Below are 25,438 nucleotides of genomic sequence, written 5' to 3' on the forward strand. Positions count from 1 at the left end.
GTAACAGAGAAATTCAGAGACTACTTGCTTGGTTCCAAGTTTAAGATCATTACAGATAACAACCCTTTATCTTACTTGCAAACCAGTGCAAAGCTCGGAGCTGTGGAGCAAAGATGGGCTGCCCAATTGGCTCATTTCAACTTCACCATAGAATATCGCTCTGGAAAACTGAATCAGGCTGCAGATGCTTTATCAAGGTTGCCAAAGACCACAACAGAAATTCCACCTACACTCCAGGTGACCGCCTATCAGAACGCTATAACATTGCAAGAGGAAGAAGTAGACAAACAACGGAACACATGTGAACAAGACACACTCTGTTTTCTGTGGAGCAATTAATACATTACCAAGATACAGTCGGAAAGATATTATTTCCATACAAGAAAGTGACAGTACCATTAAACAGTTTCTTGTGAACTTTAAAAGTGGACGGACACCTTCTGCCAAAGAAAGAGGTGGAGAATCTCCCAAAGTTATTGCCATGCTGAGGCAGAGAAGTCGCATTTTCCTTACAGGTGGACTACTGTTTCGAAAAGTGACTTACCCACACCTAGGCGAATTACAACAGCTCATTGTACCGGATATACTGCAAAAGCAAGTGTTGGAGATGCTCCATGACCAACAAGGGCATCAAGGAATAGAAAGAACCACAAACTTGGTCTGTTCCAGATTTTATTGGACTGGAATGCGCAAGGATGTTGAAGAATACTGCAAAACATGTAAACGTTGCAATGTTGCCAAAATGCCATCACCTCGCGTGTCTGTCCTTATGAACCACTTGTTGGCTAATGAACCGAATGAAATTCTAGCTTTTGGAGCCAGCAAGTGATGGGCGAGAAAACGTACGAGTGATAACAGATGTGTTTTCAAAGTTCACCGTAGCTATCCCTACTCGTGATCAGACTGCAGCAATTTCAGCAAATACTCTCGTGATATCATGGTTTATGCACTATGGTGTACCACAGCGTTTACACTCTGATCAAGGGAGGAACTTTGAGTCAGAATTAGTTGCTGATTCTGTAAGATCTACAGTTTGAAGAAAAGCCGAACTACGCCTTACCACCCTCAAGGAAACGGCCAATGCGAGAGGTTTAATAGAACATTGCACGACTTACTCAGGACCCTCCCACCAGAACAGAAATGACAATGGCCGCAACTTCTACCGGAGTTGTTGTTTACATGCAACTCCACTGTCCATGCTTCCACCGGGTTCACACCGTTTTATTTGATGATGGGTAGACACCCAAGGCTCCCAATAGACTCACTTTTAGACCTGGATGAGGAGGGACAGAAAGACAACCATTTCCAGTATGTCACCCAACATCCAGAAAAAATGAAGATGGCATACAGAAAAGCAGGGGAGCGCCTTCAGAAGGAAGCTATTTCGCGTGAAGCAGTACACAAGGTGAAGCCCAAGTCTTCTCAACAGCTACTAGAAAATGGAACTCAAGTGTTGACAAGAAACCGAGTCCAGGGGCGAAACAAAATACAGGATAAGTGGAATTCCTCTCCGTTTGTGGTTGTGAAATGCCTAGACCCTGAGAGCCACATCTACTTAATTGAACCTCTTGGCAAGTCTGGACCACGTCGGGTTGAAAATAGGACGAATCTACAACCGCTTCATGTCGGAGAATAAAGTGACAGTTCTGACGAAGATGATCTTCCATCCGCTCTTGGATACAATGGATACCGCGAACGAAGAAGATCCACCCGTTCTACCCTAGGGAAACATACCAATGTACATCATGAACCAAGATGTACCCTGTGAAATATGTTAGATCTATCCTGTAACCTAGTTGTGTTTTACATGCATGTATATATGAATAGGTGTACTGACATCTCTGGTTTATGGATGACTCTTTTTGCTGTACTTTGCATTTTTAAGTTTTTTCTGCTGAACAATATTTTTCTACAAAATTTTCTGGGTGCTTTAAGTTTTTTTTTTCACTGTAACAAAGGCTCTACACTCTATCTAGTCAAGGGATGCTGATTCTGACTTTGATGAGGCTCATTTTGTGTAACATAGTTGATTATTACATTTTTGCTACAGTAACGAGGACGTTACCTGTTTTAGCACGGGATTATGTGAGCGAGTCACATATTTTTATAATATTGGAATGTATTCCGGATTTCTTCCTATTTCTGTAGCTCCGGTTTTGTTTTCTATTATACGCCGGAAAAAGCGGTAAAAAAGAACGCTGGCACAACTATTGTTCTTCAACAGATATATTTGCTGAATTTATAGGTAATACATTACATGTTGTTTAGTTATTATTGTTATTCATACATAACTTACTGCAACACTATTTTTATACATTTAATCTGTCAATGTAAACATGCAGTCTATATTCACGGTCGATCACGTGTACACAACAGTATTACACCCGTGTTATTTTCTCGAGTTTATGGTCATGATATTTGAAGTATGATACAGTTATTGCATAGATTTGTAGAGTAGGTCTATTCTGATTTTGTATCAGTTGCATGTTGTTACTTTAATACGTATTTTGCATATTTGCACTCATTTGACCTAGTTCTAGGTACCCATATCATCGAGATGTATTTGAAGGCATCAGTGTTCACAATTTAATTTGTAATATGATATTTTGTACATGTGTGTGCACATCATTAAGTAACCCATCATTTGTGCAAATGTATGGAACATAGATCTAGTCATAATGTTTTGATTCAGTAAACTTCTTGTAAAAGATCTGGTTTAGGATGTTGTTCCATCTATGTATCTTTTGATCTACCGGAACATGTATAGTGCTGTTAATACATGTAGATGCAATGTAATGTTGTCATGAGTAGGTTCAATTAGACAGGTGATGACCGTTTATTTTAGTTGCACACTTGACAAGAAATTCTTAACTGAAACTTGTTTCTTGTGAAAATGAATGTTTATCGTACAATTTATCACATAATTGTGTTCACTTACGAAGGTATATGTACCTTGTATATAGCTATTGTATTACTTATTGTGTTCTTGTTTATATTGCATATTGTTATCCTGCCACCTTTTTCATTCAATAAATATGGAAATGTCTTTCGTGTCTACTTGGTCACAAAAGCTTTTCTCGTCAATTGGATTCTGAGAAGCTTATACTTAGAGATTGTCTCTATATATAAAAGTTCGACCCTCCCCCCATTGTGGCCCCACCCTTCTCCCCGTCGATAATGATTTGAGCACTTGAATCTACACTGCTTGAGGTTGCTTCCACACAATATTTAGTATCCCAGGCTGATAAGATAGTGAGAAAAAGATTTTTAAAGATTTACGCTTTATATTCCTATGTTCACCCACCTCCCCAATGTGGCCCCGGTCCTTAATTTTCCTAACTTTGAATCCCCTTTGCCTAATATAAAGGGGGCTTTGTGTCAAGTTTGGTTGAAATTGGCCCTGTAGTTCTGGAGAAGATGTTGAAAATGTGAAAGGTTTACGGACAGATAGCTTTCAGCTCAGGTGAGCTCAAAGAAGTTTTTAAATAATGAAAAGGTATTACAAAATTGACTATTGTACATGTACCTTATGTTGTGGAGTACTGCAGTGGAGGTGATAACGTCTACCGCTGTAAGAAGTGCTACAGTCAATGGACCGCCGACGTAGTTATCTATATGTCTTAGATGAGAGAGGGAGAGAAAGATGCGTATGGTTGACCTTCAACCATTCTCTCAGCCTGCTGTTACCCAAAATGTACGCAGTGTGTGTGCTGCCTGGCCATTGAACAACTATGTTGGTGAGAAATTATCTGTGATCGCTAACACCCTGAACCTTAATGGCATGGTACCCCTACCTGCACACGTATGCGTCTTCTCTCTCTTGTTGTGGCTTTATTGCAATCAAAGTACCATCCACGATTCCCAAAGTGTTTAGTATGTTGAAAATCGTCGGAGAAGCTTTGTTTAACCGCTAACTTGGCTGTGGGGGTTGTTGGGAACTTGATGCAATCATTTGAGCGCTGAGAGAATTTTTAAAGTTTTCTGAATTATCCTTAATGCGGATGGTTAACTTTTAATCCAGAGATATATCAAGTGACCTGCTAGAGTATAGTCGAAGTTTAAACTTATTGTTATGATACAGATGAACAAAATTATTTTAAACAATATGGAAAATTGAATAATGCTTGATTCGATATCATAAAAAGTCATTATCCCAGCAGTTTATAGCGATTTGTGGATTTTTTTTTTATTGACTATACAAGATTTTGTATAAGTCTAGCCTCCTTTAAAAGTCGATGCTACGTACCAACATGAGGTATGAACTTTGAATATTTTGTATGGATATTATACATAACTGTGTTTTTAAATAAATAAAAAAAAAGAAATCAAGAATAAAGTTTGTAAAAAAAAAATAATAAAATCCAGAAAATGTGAAACTGATACATGTAAAAAAAAAATCAATATTAAGCAAACTCCTGCATGAAATTCCACAAAAAGAACATACTTAAATGTTTATGAATTAGATTTGAATCAAATTGAATTTGTAAAGAAAATATCAGATTATTACAAAAATTCTGGTACAAATCATCCTATTAAAGAGCTATTTTTCTTAATTTTACCTTGTTCCAAACATACTAGTACCTACTTCAATACACATTTTCAAAAATACCAAAATTGTTATAAAGAAAGAGTGAATGCTTATAAATAAATGTGTAATATCTATTAATGCTACATATGTACATTAAAAGGAACAAAGAGACACGTTGATTTTAAGACTTAGTGTTCTGGTGAACTATATGCAAAATGAAATGCATGTAAGGATAATTAATTTGCTATTATTTTATATATATATATATATATATATATATATATATATATATATATATATATATATATATATATATATATATATATATATATATACACAGAAAAATTAGTTATATGTAATTAAAAATATGCAGCACCATTAAGCATGCACATTTAGGACATATATGCACAGATATCATAATAAATGAAGCACGTTAAGGACAAACACACAAAACATATAAGAGAAAGCACATTTAGGACAAACACACAAATCGATTAACTAAGCAGAAAACAAAAATAGCGGACACCAGAAATAGCACATAGAGTTGAAGATCGATCACATAAATATTAAAAACATTTTTAAAAAATACATTTACCTTTATTCATATCACAATACAAACATTCCAGACCTTTCAATTCATACTTACATTACCTGTCATGCTTTAACTTATTATTCACCAGTTCTAATAGATATTAAAGTACATTAAAGATGATAAAAAAATAACAACATATGAACATGTAAAATGAATTAATAGTATATTTTAAAAAAACAGAACTAAATTTTCTGTCTAAACAAAAACAACTCATTTTCAAAAATGAGTGATGATCTTAAAAAACCAGATTTTGTTTTGGTAACTCTTACAACACCATCAGAATTGGTCTCGCTCAGTATATTCTCAATACCCTCCGGTCCTTTTCTTTCATAAGCAATTTTCAGATGTTCATATAATAAACCACTTTTTTAACATGTTATTGGAAACAGAGTGTGATAGAGGTTGCAAAGAGACTAAGTTTTCGTTTGTCTTTGATTTAGACTGAATAGAATATATTACAAAATCTACACTAAAACTTTGTTTTATCAAAACTTCTTAACTCGTTTGCAAATGCAAAACTAATGACTGTAAAGTCTCAACATCTTCAAGAGCTGAGTGGGCATCAAATGAAAGACATAAAGCCCTTAACCAAGGCTTGCAGTTTGTAACATTTCCTACTTGGAATAGCTTCTTTAAAAAAAAAACTGTCAACAAAACCTTCCAATGGCCAAGAGCAAGAAATTTTCATACAATTTTTCAATAAAATAATAAAGTCAAATGCTCGTCCATTATGACAAACAAGTAACGGCTTCTGAAACTGTTTTAGCCACTCAGCTAATTCCTCCATACACTTCTCCACTGAAACACTGGTATTGTGGACAAACATCTCCCCATTTTTAACATAGATCCCAGTTACAGCAGTTGCACCTGGTGTAATTGTTTAGTTGGGAAAAACATACCTATTGAACATTTCTTCTCCAGCAACTCAGGCCAACTGGATAATGTCACAAGAAGAGCCTAAAATGTAAAAATTGAAAGAAATGAAAATATATTTTACACAGAATCATTTTCGTTTTGAATTCAGTAATTTGTTATGAAAAATTTTGGTTCCATATTCGATTTTTAAATTTGTCAGTTGTAATACAAAGAAAGTTCATTACTCAAGCCAGTGGTCTCAAATAAATAAATGAAAATCCTCCTTTGTCAACTAGTCTTGGTGTTAGTGGTCGAGTTGCATTGGATATTTCTTTAGTGGAATCTGCTGAAGGGTTAAGATCAACACGGATGGCAAATTTAATGCCCCCGTCAAGAAGAGAGTTAATTGTGGTTTCTCCAATGCCACAGAAAAGCATAAAAATGAATTGATAAAATAGAAAAAAAATAATGTTTTTTTAAACATAAATGTAAAATATACTTTATCCCAAAATTCATTAGGACCATGTCTTGTTCCAGTAGGGATAAGTATAACATTTTGACAGTGTTTTTATCCATGTGAAGTAAGCTTCCTTTTTAAAACTATTTTAAAAAATAATTTAAACATTATAAATTTACATTTTAAAACATTAAAAATCCTTGGTAATATATTTGCTATAGATCAAAATTATGTGTACATTTTTAAAGCTTTAAGGTATCCAATCCATATTAGGACCAAATTTTTCCAACCTTGAATATCCATCATATATTAAATACTTTGATATTTATTTAAAGCATTTAAGATTAGAAAAAGATTCACACAGAGAAATTTTCAAAAATGTTATTAACTAAGCAGTAATTAATTAATGAAGATCGTATTATGGTTTATGGAGACGAGCACATTTTTTAAGATAAAAAACTAATTACTAGGAATATCAAAAAATACTTCGGTGGAAAGATGTATATTTATTATAAGGATCACAAAAACTATTGAAAATAAATTTTATACCTTGTACATTTTTTTAAGAATTAATTATCATAGAATAAAAAAGGGGGGCAACTCTTCAAAAAAAAAGCAAAGTCATTGATTCGGACACATTCCACTCTGACATATTGATACATAAATAGGAAAATTATGTCCAAATGTACCGAGTATTAAGCCCATACATATCTGTTATGCACCCAGATTCATTGAATCTGAGGCAATTATGGATCGGATACCTTAAATTTGCAGAAACTATTTGTGTGTAAATTTATATACTACCTAGTCCATATCTCATGTCTCCAATGCAAGAGGCCATTTCAGAATTTATGGTCGCCATCAAAAAATAATTCACTTGTCATAATAACTGATAATAATTTCATAAACAAGTTAAATATGAAACAAATAATAAAGACTCCTGTATATACAGTAACATATATCCTTTATTACACTTTAACAAACTGACAATTTAAAATATGCAGCCAGCAGGATTGGAGGCCTACTTTTGTGGAAGTTGGATGGCATTTGGTCATCCTGCATATTTAACAGTACGTTTCTGAGAAAACCAGCGTTCAACAACGGCATTAGTTTTAAATTATTCAATAGGAGGACCTTCACTGCTAGTTCTAATCAGTGCCTCAACAGTAGTGGGATCTAAACAGCTACGAACATCACTCTTTATACGGTTGACAGCACTGATGGTTCTCTCACACTGAGCACTGCTCGTTTTTCCGCCATCGTGGCCACGTGATTGACAATGTTAATCTACATTCCAGCGACGCTTGATTCAAGCTAACATTTATTCAAACATTACATTGACCGAGAGTTAATTTTTTGTTAATTTCGATCCCGATCACAACAAATTTCGATCCTGAGACGATCGCATGTCCAAATTTCCTCGGTCGCGAAAATGCGAGTCACTATGAAATTTTGGTCGCAAAATTGAAATTTTAGTCGCAAATGCAACCGTTTTAGTCGCAACTTGGAGCACTTTATATTCTACTCTAGATTAAACCTGTTCATTCCAATTGCCTGTAACATTTTTTCTTTGGGATTTCCACTGTTAAGTTTTATGAGGATGGGGTGATTTCACCATGAATAAGACACCCTAGGAATTTTCTCTTTGATCACGCATCAATTATAGTCCAGATAAATAACATCTGTTTTAAAAGATATAGGTTTACCCCTTGCTTAATTATTGGGGAAAAATTTGAAATTTTTAAAACGTAGACAATAAAGCAAATTAATGAAGCGTGCAAATTAATTAAGCGTTGAACTTGTAGCAGGAATGGGTTCAATTCACATTATTAATTCTCAATTTGCCCCTATTTTTGTTTACAATTACTTACCTCCGTTTATACTATATATAGGTTCGTTTAAACATATAGATCGATAATGATCCTTCACACGTGTTCGATCATCAAAGGAAATATCCAGTTTTTGTTTATACTTTTCTTGGATGATATACCGGAATTAACCTTTTTCGGTTGGTGCTAAATACAGCCAAAATTCACTAGATTTATATTTTTCTTTTGTCATGGTTTGCTATATAAAGCCCTGAAATTCGTTGTTTCTTGGGGACTTGTTAAGCGTTAATTTGGTGTAAGTTTCTCACTTCTCTTACATGGCTTATTAGATATTTAACAGGTTGCACCCTTTAAGAGAATAGTTTGATCATTTTGTCGTCATTTGCTCCTTTTGAATTATTTTCGGCCCTTAAGCTAAAAGTTAGGTTTTAGGTTTTTATTTAAAGGGATTTTTGTATTTTAACCTAGGCCTCCCCCCCCCCCCCCCCCCAGGTGGGCTACCGTTCTCGTACGCTAAGAGGGGGGGGGGGGGGTCTTGATGATTTTTATGGTGGTGTTGATAGGGATGTTTGATAGTAACAATTTTTTTGTCTTTACTCAGCAGTTATTTACAATTGTTATCATTATTTTGTTTTTAACCGGGTTTTCCAAAGGAATAATCCGGTTATTATAATGGTGAAAATGGCGGGAAAATGGCGGGCGGGCGGCTGCCAAAAGGGTACCCTCATTGTACGGATAACTCCTCCTACAGTTTTCAAGATAAAAAGTTGTTGTTTTGCAGATCAATTGTACATATATTAGAGGTGTGCATATTGCTAGGATTTTGATTTCTGATAATTTATGAAAAAAATACCAGCTTTTGAACTTAGTCATTTTTTGGCAAAATATTGCATATAGGGTACCCTCGTTGTACGGATAACTCCTCCTACAGTTTTCAAGATAGGAAGTTGTTCTTTTGCAGATCAATTGTACATATATCAGAGGTGTGCATGTTGCTAGGATTTTGATTCCCGATAATTTATGAAAAAATACTAGCTTTTGAACTTAGTCACTTTTGGCAAAATATTGCATATAGGGTACCCTCATTGTATGTATACATGTAACTCCTCCTACAGATTTCAAGATAGGAAGTTGTTCTTTTGCAGATCAATTGTACATAGGGTATATGAGAGGAGTGCATATTGCTAGGATTTCGATTTCTGATAATTTATGAAAAAAAATACCAGGTTTTGAACTTAGTCACTTTTTGGCAAAATATTGCATATAGGGGTACACCATTTCACTGGATATAGGTTGACATGGATTATGGATAAAGTTCACATTTAAGAAAACCCGGTTTGCTGTCACATTGACAGCTTTTCACTTGTTGTTATTTTCTATAAAGTCGTGAATAAATATTGTTTGTTGAAGCTGGTGTTTTTCATTACAGTGTGTTGAAAGTTATCAAAGGTGAAATATAACGGTTCTATCATTAACTTAAAAGTAAAACCAATCAGAATCTCAAATCACAAAGAACATGGGAAATAAAATACAACACATACGAAATGGTAATCATTTTTCAGTGTGATTCTGACCTAACCCGTCCTATTACAAACTATTTCACCATTGATCAGACAACATTTACCAAGATTAAAGCAATATGAGCTGCATTTTTCATGCTGAATTTCTTTTTTACTAAAATGTTCTTTTCTACTAAATTGACAAAAATATCATAGTTTTTAAATTTCTGTTAGCCATATATTGTGGAAAAGGCCGTTAAGAAGCCTTATTTGGAGCAAAATTTAATTAATGTCGTCCTGTACAAAAATTGATATGCTATAAATTCCTTAGAAGAGAAATTCCTTAAACAAAAATTAATGATTTTTTCAAACCTTATTTATCATAAAAGTTTAAGTTATATGCAAACTTATCATAGTAGCAGGTTTTTGCAGCAAAATAAAATTCTAAAAAATACAGCTCATATTGCTTTAAAACTTACAGAAATAAAAATTACACATTAAAAATAACAGATATATAAAGGTAAGAAAAAATAAACTTATTCAATTGCCATTAGATTTGTTTTTATTGAAATCCTTTAATTGTTAGTCGGCAATCTGTTGAGTTCTTTATCGTGCCAGCACCTACAGGAACTTTGGATTAAATAGGCAGTATTCATAAAACTTGAATTTTAAGTGGTTTCACTCGGCACACCTCGGCCGATTCGTATCTCATCTAACCTCAGCTGTATCACGGGAAGCGCCATTGGAACTACTTTTCCCAGCAGTATAAAACCAAAATGGCGGCCTCCAGTACACCGGTGAAATGCTTGTACTTCTCTTCGAATACTAGTATTCAAGCATGTGTATTGTGTGCGAAGAAATTAACTAAACGATTACACTGCTTAGGTAAATTTAGATTAATAAAACTGAATTATGTCAAAATTTTTGAACAATTTACAGGACTTGTACTTGATCCGTTTTTATTATATGAAATGTATGTATGCGAAACGTGTGTGGGCAAGTGTCAAAGTTTCATGGACTTTAAGCAAAAATGTGTAGACAGTATCGAGAATTTCGTAAGTACGCACAAACGTCTTAAACGTTTACCCAAAACTCCACCGTCGTCATTACGACATTCAGTGGCCGAGCAGATAGAAAGCTCGGTGGAGAAATTGAGAAAGTTAGAGTTAGGTGGAACAAAAAAATCAAGACAAAAACTCTCATTTGAGTCGTGCAGTGACACCCAAGAATCAACTCAAGACCCCATCATTACATCTACACCCGACCATATTAATTACTGCAAGTTCCAGCCATTTAATATAGAAGAAAACGATGCAGATACTGAGACCAACCTTCTAGATTTCTTCAATAGCCAGGCATTATCGTCATCATCACCTTGCAGCATGACATCAACTATAACAAAGTCCCTTGAAAATGTGTGCAAGGGAAGAAACAGTGTTCTTTTCCAGAAAGACCCATTTATGTTGATGAACAAAAGCTGGATGAGAGAAGTTTCCTCAGAGATAAGTGAGAAGTGTTCAGAACTTTTCCAGATATTGTTTGCTGCTATTGGTATGTTTTGTTTATTATAAATTATATGAAGTATATTAAATTCAAATGTTTTAATATCAAGCATATTGTGGAATTGCAGACTTTGTGGAACAAATTTAATTGTGAATTAAGTCGATTAATGAGTACACTTTAGTGTCCTCACAGTTTACTTACTCAAAAAAATAAAAATGAACTGTCTTCCTTTGTTATTTTGTGAAATTTGTATGTGACAGTCCCAATGAATATATAACCTGTCAAACTAAGCAGTCCATGATATTAAATTGGACCCACAAATTGTCATTATGTGTAGTACATAAAAAGAAATGTATAGGATTGTATTGTAATCATTATTATAGAAATAGATTTACCCATTAATAGATATTCTTGTTTTTAGGTGACCGAGTTTCTCCAGAATCAAAGCTAGCAACAATCTCCACAATATATGGAATGATCCTACATTGCAGAAATGTGAAAGCCTGTGCCATACAGCGTATTATTCTGCCTTATGCATACGATACCATGCAGACAACAAGGTATGCATTTTAACTTGCATATATGTTATTGTTAGCTCACCTGAACCGAAGGTTCAAATGAGCTTTTCTGATCACCCATTGTCCGTCGTCCGTCCGTCTGTAAACTTTTCACATTTTTGACTTCTTCTCAAAAACCTTTGGGCAAAATTTAACCAAACTTGGTACAAAGCATCCTTATGAAAAGGGAATTCTAAATTGTTAAAATAAAGGGTACAACCCTTTTTAAAGGGGAGATAATTACGAAACAGTGAAAATAGGGTGCATGTCTTTAAAAATCTTCTTCTCAAGAACCACTGCACCAGAAAAGCCAATATTTACACAAAAGCTTGTATATATAGTGAAGATTCTAAATTGTAAAAATCGTGACCCCCGGACAAAAAATGGGGCCCCAAGCGGGGTTCAAAATTTAAAATGGAAATACATTGGAAAAAAATGTTTAAAAATCTTCGTCTCAAGAAACACTGCACCAGAAATGCCAACATTTACACAAAAGCTTGTATATATAGTGAAGATTCTAAATTGTAAAAATCGTGACCCCCGAACCAAAACTGGGGTCCCAGGCGGGGTTCAAAGTTTAACATCGAAATACTTTGGAAAAATGTTAAAAAATCTTCTTCTCAAGAACCACTGCACCAGAAATGCCAACATTTACACAAAAGCTTGTATATATAGTGAAGATTCTAAATTTTAAAAATTGTGACCCCCGGACCAAAACTGGGGCCCCAGGCGGGGTTCAAAATTTAACATGGAAATACGTAGGAAAAATGTTTTAAAATCATCTTCTCAAGACCCACTGCACCAGAAATGCCAGTATTTACACAAAAGCTTGTATGTATAGTGAAGATTCTAAATTGTTAAAATTGTGACCCCCGGGCAAAAACTGGGCCCCAAGGCGGGGTTCAAAGTTAATATTTATAAGAAAAATGTTTAAAAATCTTCTTCTCAAGAACTACAATGCAACAGTTTGGGATATCACTATGCATACATCCTTGGCAATTGTAGATTCTAAGGTGGCAGGGGACAGGTTTTTAATACAATTCATTGTAGCCAAGGGATGCATGTCTTTGGAACTCTGTAACTAGAATTTCCTCAGTTCCCATTCAGCACAAATACCTTTAATTCACTCTTTATAAGGCCAATCACCAATTTCTGAAGAAAATTATTAGTCAAAACCTGTAAAATTCTCTACATACTGGTTTTTATGAGATTTTGACCCTTTCATATTTTGCTAATTTTTCATGATTTTTCAGCTTTTTAGACCTCCCCCAGCTAATTCCCTGCAGAGGGTTGACCTTCCGTACCGCGTGCATGTTGCACTATCACATGTCAGAAACTTACCGGTGTATAGTTTACAATGTCCCATCCACCTACTTTTCGTGTTATTTTACCTCCCGTCTGTAACTTGCAATTTCACTGTACTTAACATAAGGGGCCTACATATTGCATATCAATTTCAACAACAGACACCCCTCTAACTAATGATAATCATTAAAAATCATTTTAATGAATTTTAGCAACACTCATAACTCTTCAAGTACAGCAACTCTCAATTTTACAAAAATATTGACGGGTACTTTGTTCGAAACTGTCCCTTGCTACCTAAAGTGTTTAAATCATGACCCTCGGACTAATACTGGGGCATCAAGAGGGGTTCAAAGTTTAACATAGAAATATATAGCAAACATGTTTAAAAAATCTTTTCGAGAACTACAATGTCATACTTTGTGAGATTACTTTACTTGGATCCTCAAATAGTAAAAAACTTTAAATTATAGAAGTGTTCTAATTCTGGGGCTCCAGGAGAAGGGGTTCAATGTTTCACATAGAAAGATTGGAGGGAACATGTTTAAAAATCTTATGGAGGAGAACTAATGCTTCAATTTGTGAGATTACTATGCAAGCATTTTTAAATTGTAAAGTTTCTAAATTGTGGAAGCCGTGACCCCCAGACTAATATTGGGGCCCAAGAAGGGGTTCAAAATTAACATAGAAATATATAGGGAACATGTTTAAAAATCTTCTTCTCAAGAACTACAGTGCAACAGTTTGTGAGATTACTATGCAAGCATAATTGGCTATTGTAGATTCTTAATTGGTAAAATCATGACCCCTGGACTAATACTTTGGCCCCAAGACCCCCAGACCAATACTGAGGCCCCAAGTAGGGTTCAAAGTTTAACATAGAAAAATATATGGAAAATGTTTAAAAATTTTCTTCTTGAGAACTACAGTGCTACAGTTTGTGAGATTACAATGCAAGGATCCTCAAATAGTGTAGTTGTTAAAGCCAACCATAAACCCCGGACCAATACTGGGGCCCCAGAAAGGTGTTCAAAGTTCAAAATAGAAATAACATATGCTATGAAATAGAATGTTACAAGAAACTGTTGTTCAGGTGAGCGATGTGGCCCATGGGCCTCTTGTTTTTGTTATTGTTTTTGTTATTACATTTTACGGAATTTAGTTGTTCGTGTATTATGCAATCAGTGTTATCAACATTTTGATGTTCTCAACTACAGCAGCTGTACAGTGCATAGCATTAAATTAAGTATATTCATCATGTTAGTACCTTTTATTTTATTTGCTCAAGTGAGCCTTTATATGGCCATCCCAAAGCATGATAGACCCATTCTAGTCATATGGTTTTTTTCAAGTGAGCCTTTATATCATATGGCCATCCCAAAGCATGATAGACCCATTCTAGTTTTATAATCATGAAAACAATGAAGATTTTTGTCCGGTCAAGCTTATACACTTCTACAGCATTTCTTGTATCTGTTTGATTGATTTTATATTTATGTAATGGTTTAATTTGTTTCAAATTATTTCTTGTTTGACTAATCCTTTTTTGATACTTACAAATGTTTTGATTTCTCAGAGGGCACATATATGGCGAAGTAGTAAAACTGCTTACACAGGAGATGTGATGCAGTCAACTGTTCCTTACGTCAATGGTTTGTAAACCTGATAACTTTTATATTTGAAAAAAAACGAGCAAGTGTGAGCATTAAAGAATTATAATAAATGAACTATCTGTTCTGCAGATTTCACAATAGTTGCAGACTGAAGATTAAACAAAATAAATGTTCATGTCCAAGAAATCTGAAATATATTTATAAACGGTAAGGGAAACACGTGTTGTTATTGTTTCCGGTGTTATTTATAGTATAACGATTTCGATTGGTTTATTGACGAGTATACGGGGTTAAGTGTACTCGTGCGGAACAGGTAGTTTACCTGTGTCCAGGTACTAGGGAATTAAAGTCATTCGAGGTTTCGCTGCTTTACGTGCAACAGCCCCCCCCCCCCCTCCCCTCCCTTTACGTTTGCTGTGTACATGTATCTAATGTTTTATTTTTTATATTGTAGAATGTTGATTATGAACCAGAAGATTAAATACTTGTTGTAAAAATTTTTGAATTAAAATTTAGTCTGTTGCAAAGACGCATGCGAAGCAGTTCCTATATATGTGTTTGAGTTTTTAATTTATAAATAATTTATGTTCGTTTGAACTGGTGAATAAGAACATAAGTCTTTCTCCTACCAGTCCTGCTGAAGAATGAACAATCATTTTCTGATTGCATTCACATCTTGCAATCTTATGAACAGCAGTTGACCCTGTGGTACACAAAGGCTGGTAGAGGTGCGCTTATATTTTGATATCTTGTTATTGCTAAGCTTACCAAATTTTGTCTGCTATTTACCGGTATTGGGTTCTTTTTCAAAGAATTCTTAGATATAAAAAAAATCGGTGAGCTTAACAATTTTGCTGTTTTGCTTAATTAATTTCAAAAAATTACAATTACAGTAAATACAAGTTTAAATGAATAGATTTTATAAACCTAAACTGACTTGAAATGCAGAATTTCACAAATCCTAGATTAGAAAAAATCTAACATTTTGATTTAAATCTCTTACAGCATCTGATCTAGACAATCTTAAAGTTCCAGTTGGAGGGGACCAGCTTACGAGAGTCCGCCTACAGTCAGCCAAGGCACTGCAAGATGGGGCTTTGACCTCAACAGAGAGACTTGATCACTTAGATCCTATGATTATGGAAATGTTTCACACCTTAATGGATCTGTTAGAGGTATAGTAAACAATAAAAAGACTTTAAAAGTAGTGCAATGTATTTCACATCATCCTTTCAATCGCGTCCCACCCCCCACCAATAGAAGATGTACACATTTTTTTTCTTCAATCAATTTCAGAAAATGTATAAGCGTTTCTTCAACCCATTTAGTGGTAGAGACAAGGGAACAATTTACAATATGAAAGTTCTTGTCCAGAGATCCAATGTCAATGGCAAAGTGAAGTCTTGATTCGAAGTAAGTTATAAATAAACACCTATAGGTTTTAAGTTTGGCAAAACATTAATAAACTTTATTTATTAATTACAACACCAATTGTTTTTTCTATTCAGGCTCATGAGGACTTCATTTTAACCGCTGGGTGTGCATACTTCCTGTCCTACATATTACAGTTTTTTGGCATGAAGTCAATAACAGATGAGCCTCAGCATCCATTACTGAAAAAGAACATGAAAATGATGTATAATTCAAAGAAGGAAGAAATTTTTTCTCAGATGCTTGAAGAAATAATTGACAAGTTGATGTTGACATTCCCAGAAAAGGTATTCACATGCAAAATGTTTATAACGGGTGATTTAATGCATATACTTGATGTATATTGACATCCAAGTAATTTCTTAAGAAAACCAATAATATTTCATAGCTCTGTAGAAACAGACAGGGCTGAAATCTACACATTCTGATTCTAATGAGTTGATTGATTGTTTGAAACCTTCAGCAACCTTAGAAAATTGACAAAATAATCATTATGATATCAGACTCAAATTGCCATATAAGATGACTTGCCATTTCTGTTATCTAAAGTATTGACTTACATTTAGAATAATTTAGTTACTTTTACTTTTACCTACACTTTACAATCAATTCATTAACTTGTTAAAAGAAAGATGTTAATACAGGTTATGTATTTTTTCTGCAATGTTGCTACCTTCATGTCCCAAATGAATCACCAGAGATTGTATGTTGAATTATTAGTTTGTTTTTTTTTTTAATTAAATTTTCTACAATATCTTCTTCACCAACAGATTCCATTAATGGTGGATATTTTGGGAACCTGCCTTGTTGTGAACAGCACACTAAATGAAAAAGGCTTTTCAAACTTCCAGCTGAAAATCAACAATTCACAGTTCTTATTCAGTCTTACACCACAGCAAGTGAAACAAGGAGTGACAGTAAATGTGTCTAATCATAGAATTCCAGTCTCAATTTCACTCTCTGAGCACACAGATGAAGACACTGATGATTTACAAAACTATATGATGCAATTTCTGCAGTGGTATTTTGAAATTTTGACCATTAAAGATGCCATCAAGGAGGGAGATTCTTGTAGAATGAACATATCTCTTAAATTTTGCATACCAATATTCTTCAGTCAATCTGTTTTATCTAAGTACCTAGAGGAGTGCATTGATTATATTAAAAACTGAAATCATGCTCTCTGAAAAGATGGCTCTGAAAGTGCGGTATGGTTCTTTTGTTAATCTGAGTGGGCGCAGAAGTGACAACAAAGCAGCAGATCTACAGAAAGAGAATGAGGTGTTGGTGTTGAAGGAGTTGATACGTGGACTGGGCTCCAATAAAACTGAAAACGCAATAGTTGCCATCACAAAGGCAGCACCAGTCATACAGGATGTTGCTAATAATTTTGACAAAATGCTCAACATTTGTGATAAAAAGATACATCACAAGAAGCGTTCATTTCAGGATGATGTAAATTGCATTCTCAAAGAACTTATTCCTGGTAAGATTTGGGAGAAAACAAATGGAAGAAAACTAGAGAACTTTCATAAAATAAAAGTTTCTCCTTTTATTGTGGACATAATTCATTTTAAAGATGTGGTAATGAAAAAAGTGGAAAGACTAAGAAGAGGAATAGTTATCTCCTCATCTGATAGTGATGATGAATCTACCTCAGAATGATTATTTTATTTGTAACTAGGCTAGGTATTGTTGGTGTTCTCTCGTTTGAATAATATTAAAGTATACAAGCTAGAAAATCAAAAAAACTGACTAATGTCAAATGTAAACATTATACATGTTGATGTATCTGGTCAATGATTTTAAAGGGTTTTTTTCTTCTTTTGTGTTCAAGTATACATGTGTAGCTTTTTTTTATAAGCAAAAAAAAGGATACTTGACTCTTAATCTGAAGGAAGTGAAGATGAATCCCACTTCGAATGATTTTTTTTTTCATAACATGGCTACTTGTTGTGTGTTGTCTCATTCCATCAATATTGAAGCATAACACTTGTTAAAAAATCCATGCATGAACTTAACATGTTTTTGCTACATGGAAAAATACTCATGCCGTGATTACCTAAGTTAATTTTTGTTATACAAATGATTTTATATACTGATATGATATATTATTGAAGGAAGAATAGCAGTAGGCCAATGAATAGTTATTTATCATGCATCACCTTGTTGTTTTGCAAATGGCATCTGAAATAAACTATGATGCATAGTGGAAAAAAACAAATGAAGATGAAATTTATCAATAAAATGTTTATCATGACTTGCTATTAATATGAAGTTTTCAAATCTGTTCTGCAAGAGTTTTACAATTTGAACAGCAACTTTTTTTCTCTCCTGAAAATACAGGACTATCAAACCCAAAGTAATTTACAAGCATAAGTCTCAAACAGCCTTGATGTGTGCAGTACTCTCGTATTTCATCAGTAATACCTTTCCTGTTTTTTGCAATGTCGCTTTGATTGAAATACATAACAGCTGAAGCCTCTTGTCCAAGTCGCCCAGCCCGTCCAATTTTTTGGAGGTATTTTACATTTATGTGGGGGGTCTGCTGTGAATAATACGTACAATACTAGGTGAATTAACACCCATTCCTAGAGCAACTGTTGCAAACACCAAACGAAGTTTAGGGTTCAGACTAGTAAGCTCTTGAAGAATAAGTTTTTTCATAGACTCTGGATAGTCCTTGTGAAACTGTGCAAAGAGTCTATTTCGGGGATTTTTTTCTCCATCATACCCCAAGTCCTGAAGATTGTGTGCAGCATATTGGAAAAATACCCTAGCGCTTCAAGATTATCTACATACATAATTGTTACAGGGAATAGAAGTCTCTTTTCTCGTAATTCTGATATAACAGGTTCAATCAAGTCATCATATTTTTCAAACTTTTTTATGTTTGGGAGCCTTGCTCTTATCTCCAAAAAGATATTTGGTCGATCTACATTTTCGGTGATCACAACAGGATTTTTTAGATTTATCTGTTTCGTAAGGGTAAGGATAGACTTTGGTGTTACTGTTGCAGTTAAAAGTAATTGTAATGCCTTTTCAAATACACAAACTAGATCCCCAAGCTTCTTAAAAGCAGGACGATATTCTTCTCCCCTACAAAGAAATGAGTATAATTTACAAAAATGATGTCCTTTAAATTACCGAGAATGTAATTTTAAATACAAATATTACAGTAAATTAAATATGTATAAAATTTCAATATTTTATGCTTATTTCTTTATGAATTAAAAGCCTGCATTCAGCCTGCAGATCTAATAAAACTGCCGAATGTTACAGGGACAGGAAGAGTGTACTATACTGCTTTTACACAGTAAAAATGCAAATGGAGAGCACTGTTGCTGACAGGCTAATAAAAATTTCTGATCCTTTACTTTGCTCATTGTTTTAGTGACAAACAATTCAACTTTGCGGGGCCACTAGGCGATCAGCCCACTTTGCACCAGCTTTCATTAAAATGCCTAGGGAGGGAATCGAACCCTCGTACAAAGTTGAATTGCAAATAAACAGAACACAGTATCAATGATGATTAAGGTTTAACTTAGTGCGCACCTGTGATATTCAAGTAGTATATACCTATCAAATAGTTATCAACATGGTAAAACAAAAAGTTTTCATTTCTATAAATTTACCATTCTGAAATCCTGTGCACTTCGTCAATTACTACTGCACACACAGTATCCTGATACAGTTTTGATCTCAGCAGTTTGGCAAATCTAGTTTTAAATAATGCCTCTGGCTGGGAGTATATCAGGTTAAACTCTCCTCTCTTTAATGTTTCAAATGGTACATCAGTTTCAATGGTACAATGTTCACTGGTGTGATCTTCAAAATCTTCATCACCTGCATCTTTCTCATCAAAAGCAATCCCATGTGTACCTGCATGATATTGCTTTATTATAGTTATTGAAAAAATCACTTAAAGTAAAGAAATTGTTATTGAACACAATAACCTTTATAAAGGCTTTTACTAGTTTGGTACATGCATATGAAATTAAAAGGCCAAAGTTTACAAAACATACCGGTGATGCTAATTGTGCATGCATTTATCCCTGCCTTTCGAAGAGAAAGCACTTGGTCTTGCATTATAGAATTCAGCAGACAAACAACTAACACAATCATCGGGAATGCTGGTGAACCCGGCACCTGTTAAACCCGGCACCTGGTGAACTCCGCACCGAGAATAGTGAACTCGGCATCCGGTAAACTCGGCACCTGATAAACTCGGCATCTGGTGAATTCGGCATTTGTATATTGTTCATTATTATTTGTTTCTATACACACATTTTTGAAGAAAATTGAATTATACACCATGTACGACTGCACCATGGAAATGTCTGTTTATGAAGAAAGTACGTGAGTTTTTCAATGTAACTTATTACTTACGACCACATTTATCAACAGATACGAAATAATTCACTAGCTACTGGCTTAACATATTTTTGAATTGAATAAATTGATATAATTTATGTAAGAATTTATCTTTCTATGAAAATTTTATGAACATTTGCACATTTGGTTGTTATCTGTCCAGTCTAGAACGTTTCATCTTGGCGCGATATTCTTCACATTCATCAATGAGCATATCAGAGTCGCTCCCCAGCTAATTACGGAGAAAATAGGCCTAGTTAAAAGATGAAATTGAGACAAGTAATCCATATAATTGCTAAATGTAGTAAAAATACTTACAATAATTAATATAGGCAGAAATAATTAAAGGATCAGAAATGATTATTTTGTGGTTTTTAAATTATTTTCTTATCATGTCCTTATTTTCTTGCATTGTAGTATGTTTACTACATTTTTTTTTACCATTAAAGAGCAACTTTTTCCACTTGCCACTGAAATTATTGATACTGTGTGAACTATATTGCTTGCAGTTGTATTCAATTAACTCATTTTGCAATTTTGTCTAATTTAATTCATTAAAATCCTTTCAAGAACAACAACGATTATTATTTTCTTAGCTACATCCACTTTTTTTATTCATTATGAATTTTAAACATAGGCAAAAAAATCTTTAACATGATACAACCAGTTTTTTGCATTATGTTTTTTGACACAGTCATATAGTGTATAGTAGCAATGTTGAATAATACAATTATTATGGTACAGTATTTTTTTCCAGAACTTAACTATGTTGAACATTCTTTGGTACAGCAGAGGACAGCGTTCTAATTCAAGTTGACCTTTTAACTCCCAAGATATGTTTACAAAAATCAAGATGAAGTTTCTCAAGATGAAGTGCTTTGAGTGAACCCCATATCTCAGAAGCATAGTTAATGACACTGCCAACAAAGCAATCAAACAATGATAGCAAAGTATTATGATTAAGAAACATGTTTCTAATATTTTTTTTTCAATACAAATAATGCCTTCCTTCCTACCTTGCAAACATACTTAATAAATGAATAAAAACAAATAACAAACATACTTAATAAGTTAAAGACATTTTTACATTACAAGATGCACAATTTACGAAGGGGGACACAGCTGTCACGATATCAATATGAATCACATGTTCAAAGCTGGTGGTCCATAAATGGCAGCAAAGCCCTTCAACAGTTCACTCGCAATGATTGATCTTTCACAGTAGTCGTTCCAGAGCTTGAAGACACGACCTTCCACCTGTAAGGTCCTCTACCTTGGGAATCTCTGCATCTTCCCTTCAGACACCGGGCCATCTTCATCTGCACTGTGATGTTGGTCACTTCCCTGTGCAGAACAAGAAGAAGATGGTAGAAAGAAAACCGACCCCCTGGTGGCAACACTGGTGTTTAGGCGGTTGTGCCATCCCTTCACATCATTGTTCGTCCGGATGGAGTAGAAGTTTACAAAATTTGAGATGAATTCTTTCTATAATTGCAATATTTGAAAAGCCCCAGACTTCACATCCATATAACAGTATAGGTTGGACAATTTTGTCAAATAAATCTAGTTGACACTGTACTGATAGGTTATGAAATCTCCCCTTTTTTAACACCTCATATAATGCTTTTGTAGCTTTTTCGGCTAGTTTCTGTATTGCAATTTTAAAAGATCCTGTTCTGCTAAATACTATTCCCAAGTAGTTAAAATCAGAAACAACTTCAATATATTTATCGTTATATTTTATCTGCACGTTTTCTTCCTGCCTACCTTTGCTAAATATTATTATTTTAGATTTATCGATATTAATTTTCAGGTTCCATTTAATGCAATAAGTATGAAAGCAATCTATCTCTCTTTGCAATTCCTCGGGAGATTCAGCTAACAGTACAGTGTCGTCTGCATATAATATAGCAAAAAATTTGAAAAAAATATCTAACTTATTTTCTAAAATGTCAGTAATAGTTGGTAAACATTGCACATCAGACTCATTTAAAAAGTCATGTAAATCATTAAGGTACATAGAGAATAAGAAGGCTGACATATTTTCACCTTGCCTCACTCTGTTTTCACATTGAAAAAGTAGAGGTTTCATTATTATAAACAATTCTTGACTTAATATGACTGTACATATTGAAAATAATATTAAACATTTTGCCACAAATATTATGGGGTTATAGTTTAAACCACAAGCTCGTTGGTATGCTTTTCGCCATACGTTATCAAACGCTTTTTCGAAATCTACAAACATACAATAAAGGTTTTTTTTCTTCATTCTCAAAAGTTCGAATAGAATATGTTATGTAAAAATATTATCAATGATTGAATATTCTTCTCTAAAACCTGTTTGGTTTTCATGTATAATACGTTAAATTCATCGGAAAATATATTCAGTCGTTCGTTCAGTAAGAATGGAGGTAAAAAGTTTTCCAATACAGCTTAGTATATAGTGATTGGTCTGTAATTTTGTGGGTTGGTTTTAACACCCATGTTTTTGTATATTGGTATAATATTTCCCTCCAACCAAATAGAGGGAATCTTACCAGACGAAAAAACTAAATTGAACAACTTTTCATAAACTGGCAACATTAACTGCTGTGTTGCTTTAATATATTCGTTTCTTATCCCATCTTCCCCACTGGCTTTATTATTTTTTAGATTCTAAATTGCTTTTTTAATTTCATATTGGGTAATGTAATTATTTAGGTCGTGACTAAAATCTTCGTACTGTAAATTAGCAATTTCATTATCAATCATGTGATTATTTTCATCGCTTATTTCGGGAGACCGGTTTAAGTCTCTGAAATACTGATAAAAATCATCAATACCAATTGCCGATTGATTTTGGCAATTTTCATTTTTGTTATACTTATTTATTACTTTCCAACATTTTTTAGGATTTTTGTTTTTAATATCTTTCAAATGTTTACTAATTTTGTTTCCGTACTTCAGCTGCAAGAAAAAGTGACATTGGGAAGCCCATATGTTGACAGGGTCTCTTCATTAACCTCCTCATAATTAGTACCTCACCCCTTCTATGTGTACGGGTAATACACCGTCTAATAGCAGCTGGTAGCCCCTTCCATGTATACTAGGAATACGCCGCTGTCATCTTGTTGTTTTAGCAATTTAAACAAGGTACACACTGGATAACACATAGTTAAGTACAGTACCTTTGATGTTGTGTATACGTAATTATATTACTGTTTATTATAAATACAAGGAAATAAATTAATATGTTTACAAAACCAGGGACGTATATACTAGTATATACGTCCCTGACAAAACTACCTCATTTCTTCGTTTTTATATTTAATTATTATATTAATCATATATATACTCTTTGAATTTAGTTGTTTTGAACTGCTTTTATTCACTCATTACAAAAAAGGAATACGTGAAATTTTTATTTGTCATAATTGCATAATGGTTTTGTGTTTCTTCGATGTTTTTTTTATGTCTGAGTTATGAAAAGAAACAAATATCGAGGTGCCGAGTCTACCAGGTGCCGAGTTTACCAGGTGCCGAGTTCACTATTTACGCAGGTGCCAAATTCACCAGGTGCCGGGTTCACTTGTTACCCTGTCGGTTTGTCTCTCTGATACGGCGCTGTGCAAACCACGGTAACATGTGGAAAATAATACTCTTTTTGTCTCTCTGATACGGCGCTGTGCAAACCACGGTAACATGTGGAAAATAATACTCTTTCCGTAACCTGTCGGCAAAACCGATATACAGTCATTTCCTTCGTATAATGCTTTTAAAGTATCTAACTGTTTATCTTTCAGTTTCAAAGATTTGTCCACTAAAATGGGACAGTTCTGAACTGCATAATCTAAACACTCATCAAAAGACGCCATTTTGAAAACTAATTTCTATAGCGTCAGATTTACCGATTGAGTAAATAGGCGACCGCATCGCAAATGCCCGGCGTAGTGGGATATCAAGTTCTATCATACAGCCGAGGTTTGATGTAGGTTACGGAATCGGCCGAGGTTAGCCGAATGAAGTGGTTTGTATCAATTTGTGGTAGATCGAGATTTTGTTTATATTCATTATTATAAGTAATCCGATCCCGATGTGATTTATTCAATTACTTTGGAACGCTGACTTTAGATACGATAGCCAATAACTTTAATGACAGTTGTCTTTGTTCTCTTTTCCGCATATAAACCCATGTAAGTCCTTATTAGACGAGGGAGACAGCTGGTTTCGCTAGCTACATTTCTCCTGAGTCCCCGTCTCGTCTGTCTCTTGAGGTCCCTTTTAAAGTAAGATTTTAGGGTGGGGGGACTTTAAGTACTTGCTATTGACTTCATGTTCTTATTTTGTTATGATAAATTAATAAAGGGTTGTTAATCTTGGTTTTCATTTACTTTGAGTTTGGTTTATTATATCTGGTTTTATCTATATTGATAGTAAAGTCGTTTTCACACCTTATTTATAATTTAGTAAAGTTTAATTCTAATGTAGAGGTCAAATTCAGTCTCAAAACAAATATAAACACAACGCGAAGTACTGATAAAAACCTACACGGCACTGACGTGAAATAAAAAGTAAATCACTCTCTCATTGGAAGTAGAAGAAATGTGCATGTGAAATCATATCCCTTGAGTCTAATGTTTGAGTCGATCTTATTTTTAAATTTAATTTCTAAAATATTAAAGTTTAGAATGTGATAGTTATCAAACACTGTCATAATGGCTAGTGAAGATTTTAGAGGTTATGAATTATCTACGCCAGCACAGAGAGAGTGTGCAAGTGAGAGAATTTGAGAGACAGATAGCAAATTTATCTTTAGAATGCTTTAGGATTGAAGAACAAATATTGCAAGCAAGTATGGGAGCTTCGCCGGGTCAGCATGATAGATTGCGTGATTTCAGAAGTGAGAATGTAAG

The 25,438-nt window shown here is 34.2% G+C and overlaps 1 protein-coding gene and 2 pseudogenes across 1 annotated transcript; 2 read left to right on the forward strand and 1 right to left on the reverse strand.

Moving 5' to 3' along the window:
• The first annotated feature begins 10,411 nt into the window (after positions 1-10,411).
• LOC128175107 (uncharacterized) lies at positions 10,412-14,849 on the forward strand. The gene is made up of 3 exons (XM_052840520.1): positions 10,412-11,311; positions 11,685-11,823; positions 14,702-14,849. The coding sequence occupies exons 1-3, from the start codon at positions 10,537-10,539 to the stop codon at positions 14,748-14,750; spliced, it is 963 nt and encodes a 320-aa protein (XP_052696480.1). The 5' UTR covers positions 10,412-10,536; the 3' UTR covers positions 14,751-14,849.
• A 505-nt stretch (positions 14,850-15,354) lies between these two features.
• Positions 15,355-18,388, forward strand: LOC128175108 (uncharacterized; annotated as a pseudogene).
• A 62-nt stretch (positions 18,389-18,450) lies between these two features.
• Positions 18,451-24,412, reverse strand: LOC128176874 (uncharacterized; annotated as a pseudogene).
• Between the last annotated feature and the right edge of the window lie 1,026 nt (positions 24,413-25,438).

Source organism: Crassostrea angulata, chromosome 3, assembly GCF_025612915.1.
Source record: "Crassostrea angulata isolate pt1a10 chromosome 3, ASM2561291v2, whole genome shotgun sequence".
NCBI lineage: Eukaryota > Metazoa > Mollusca > Bivalvia > Ostreida > Ostreidae > Magallana > Magallana angulata.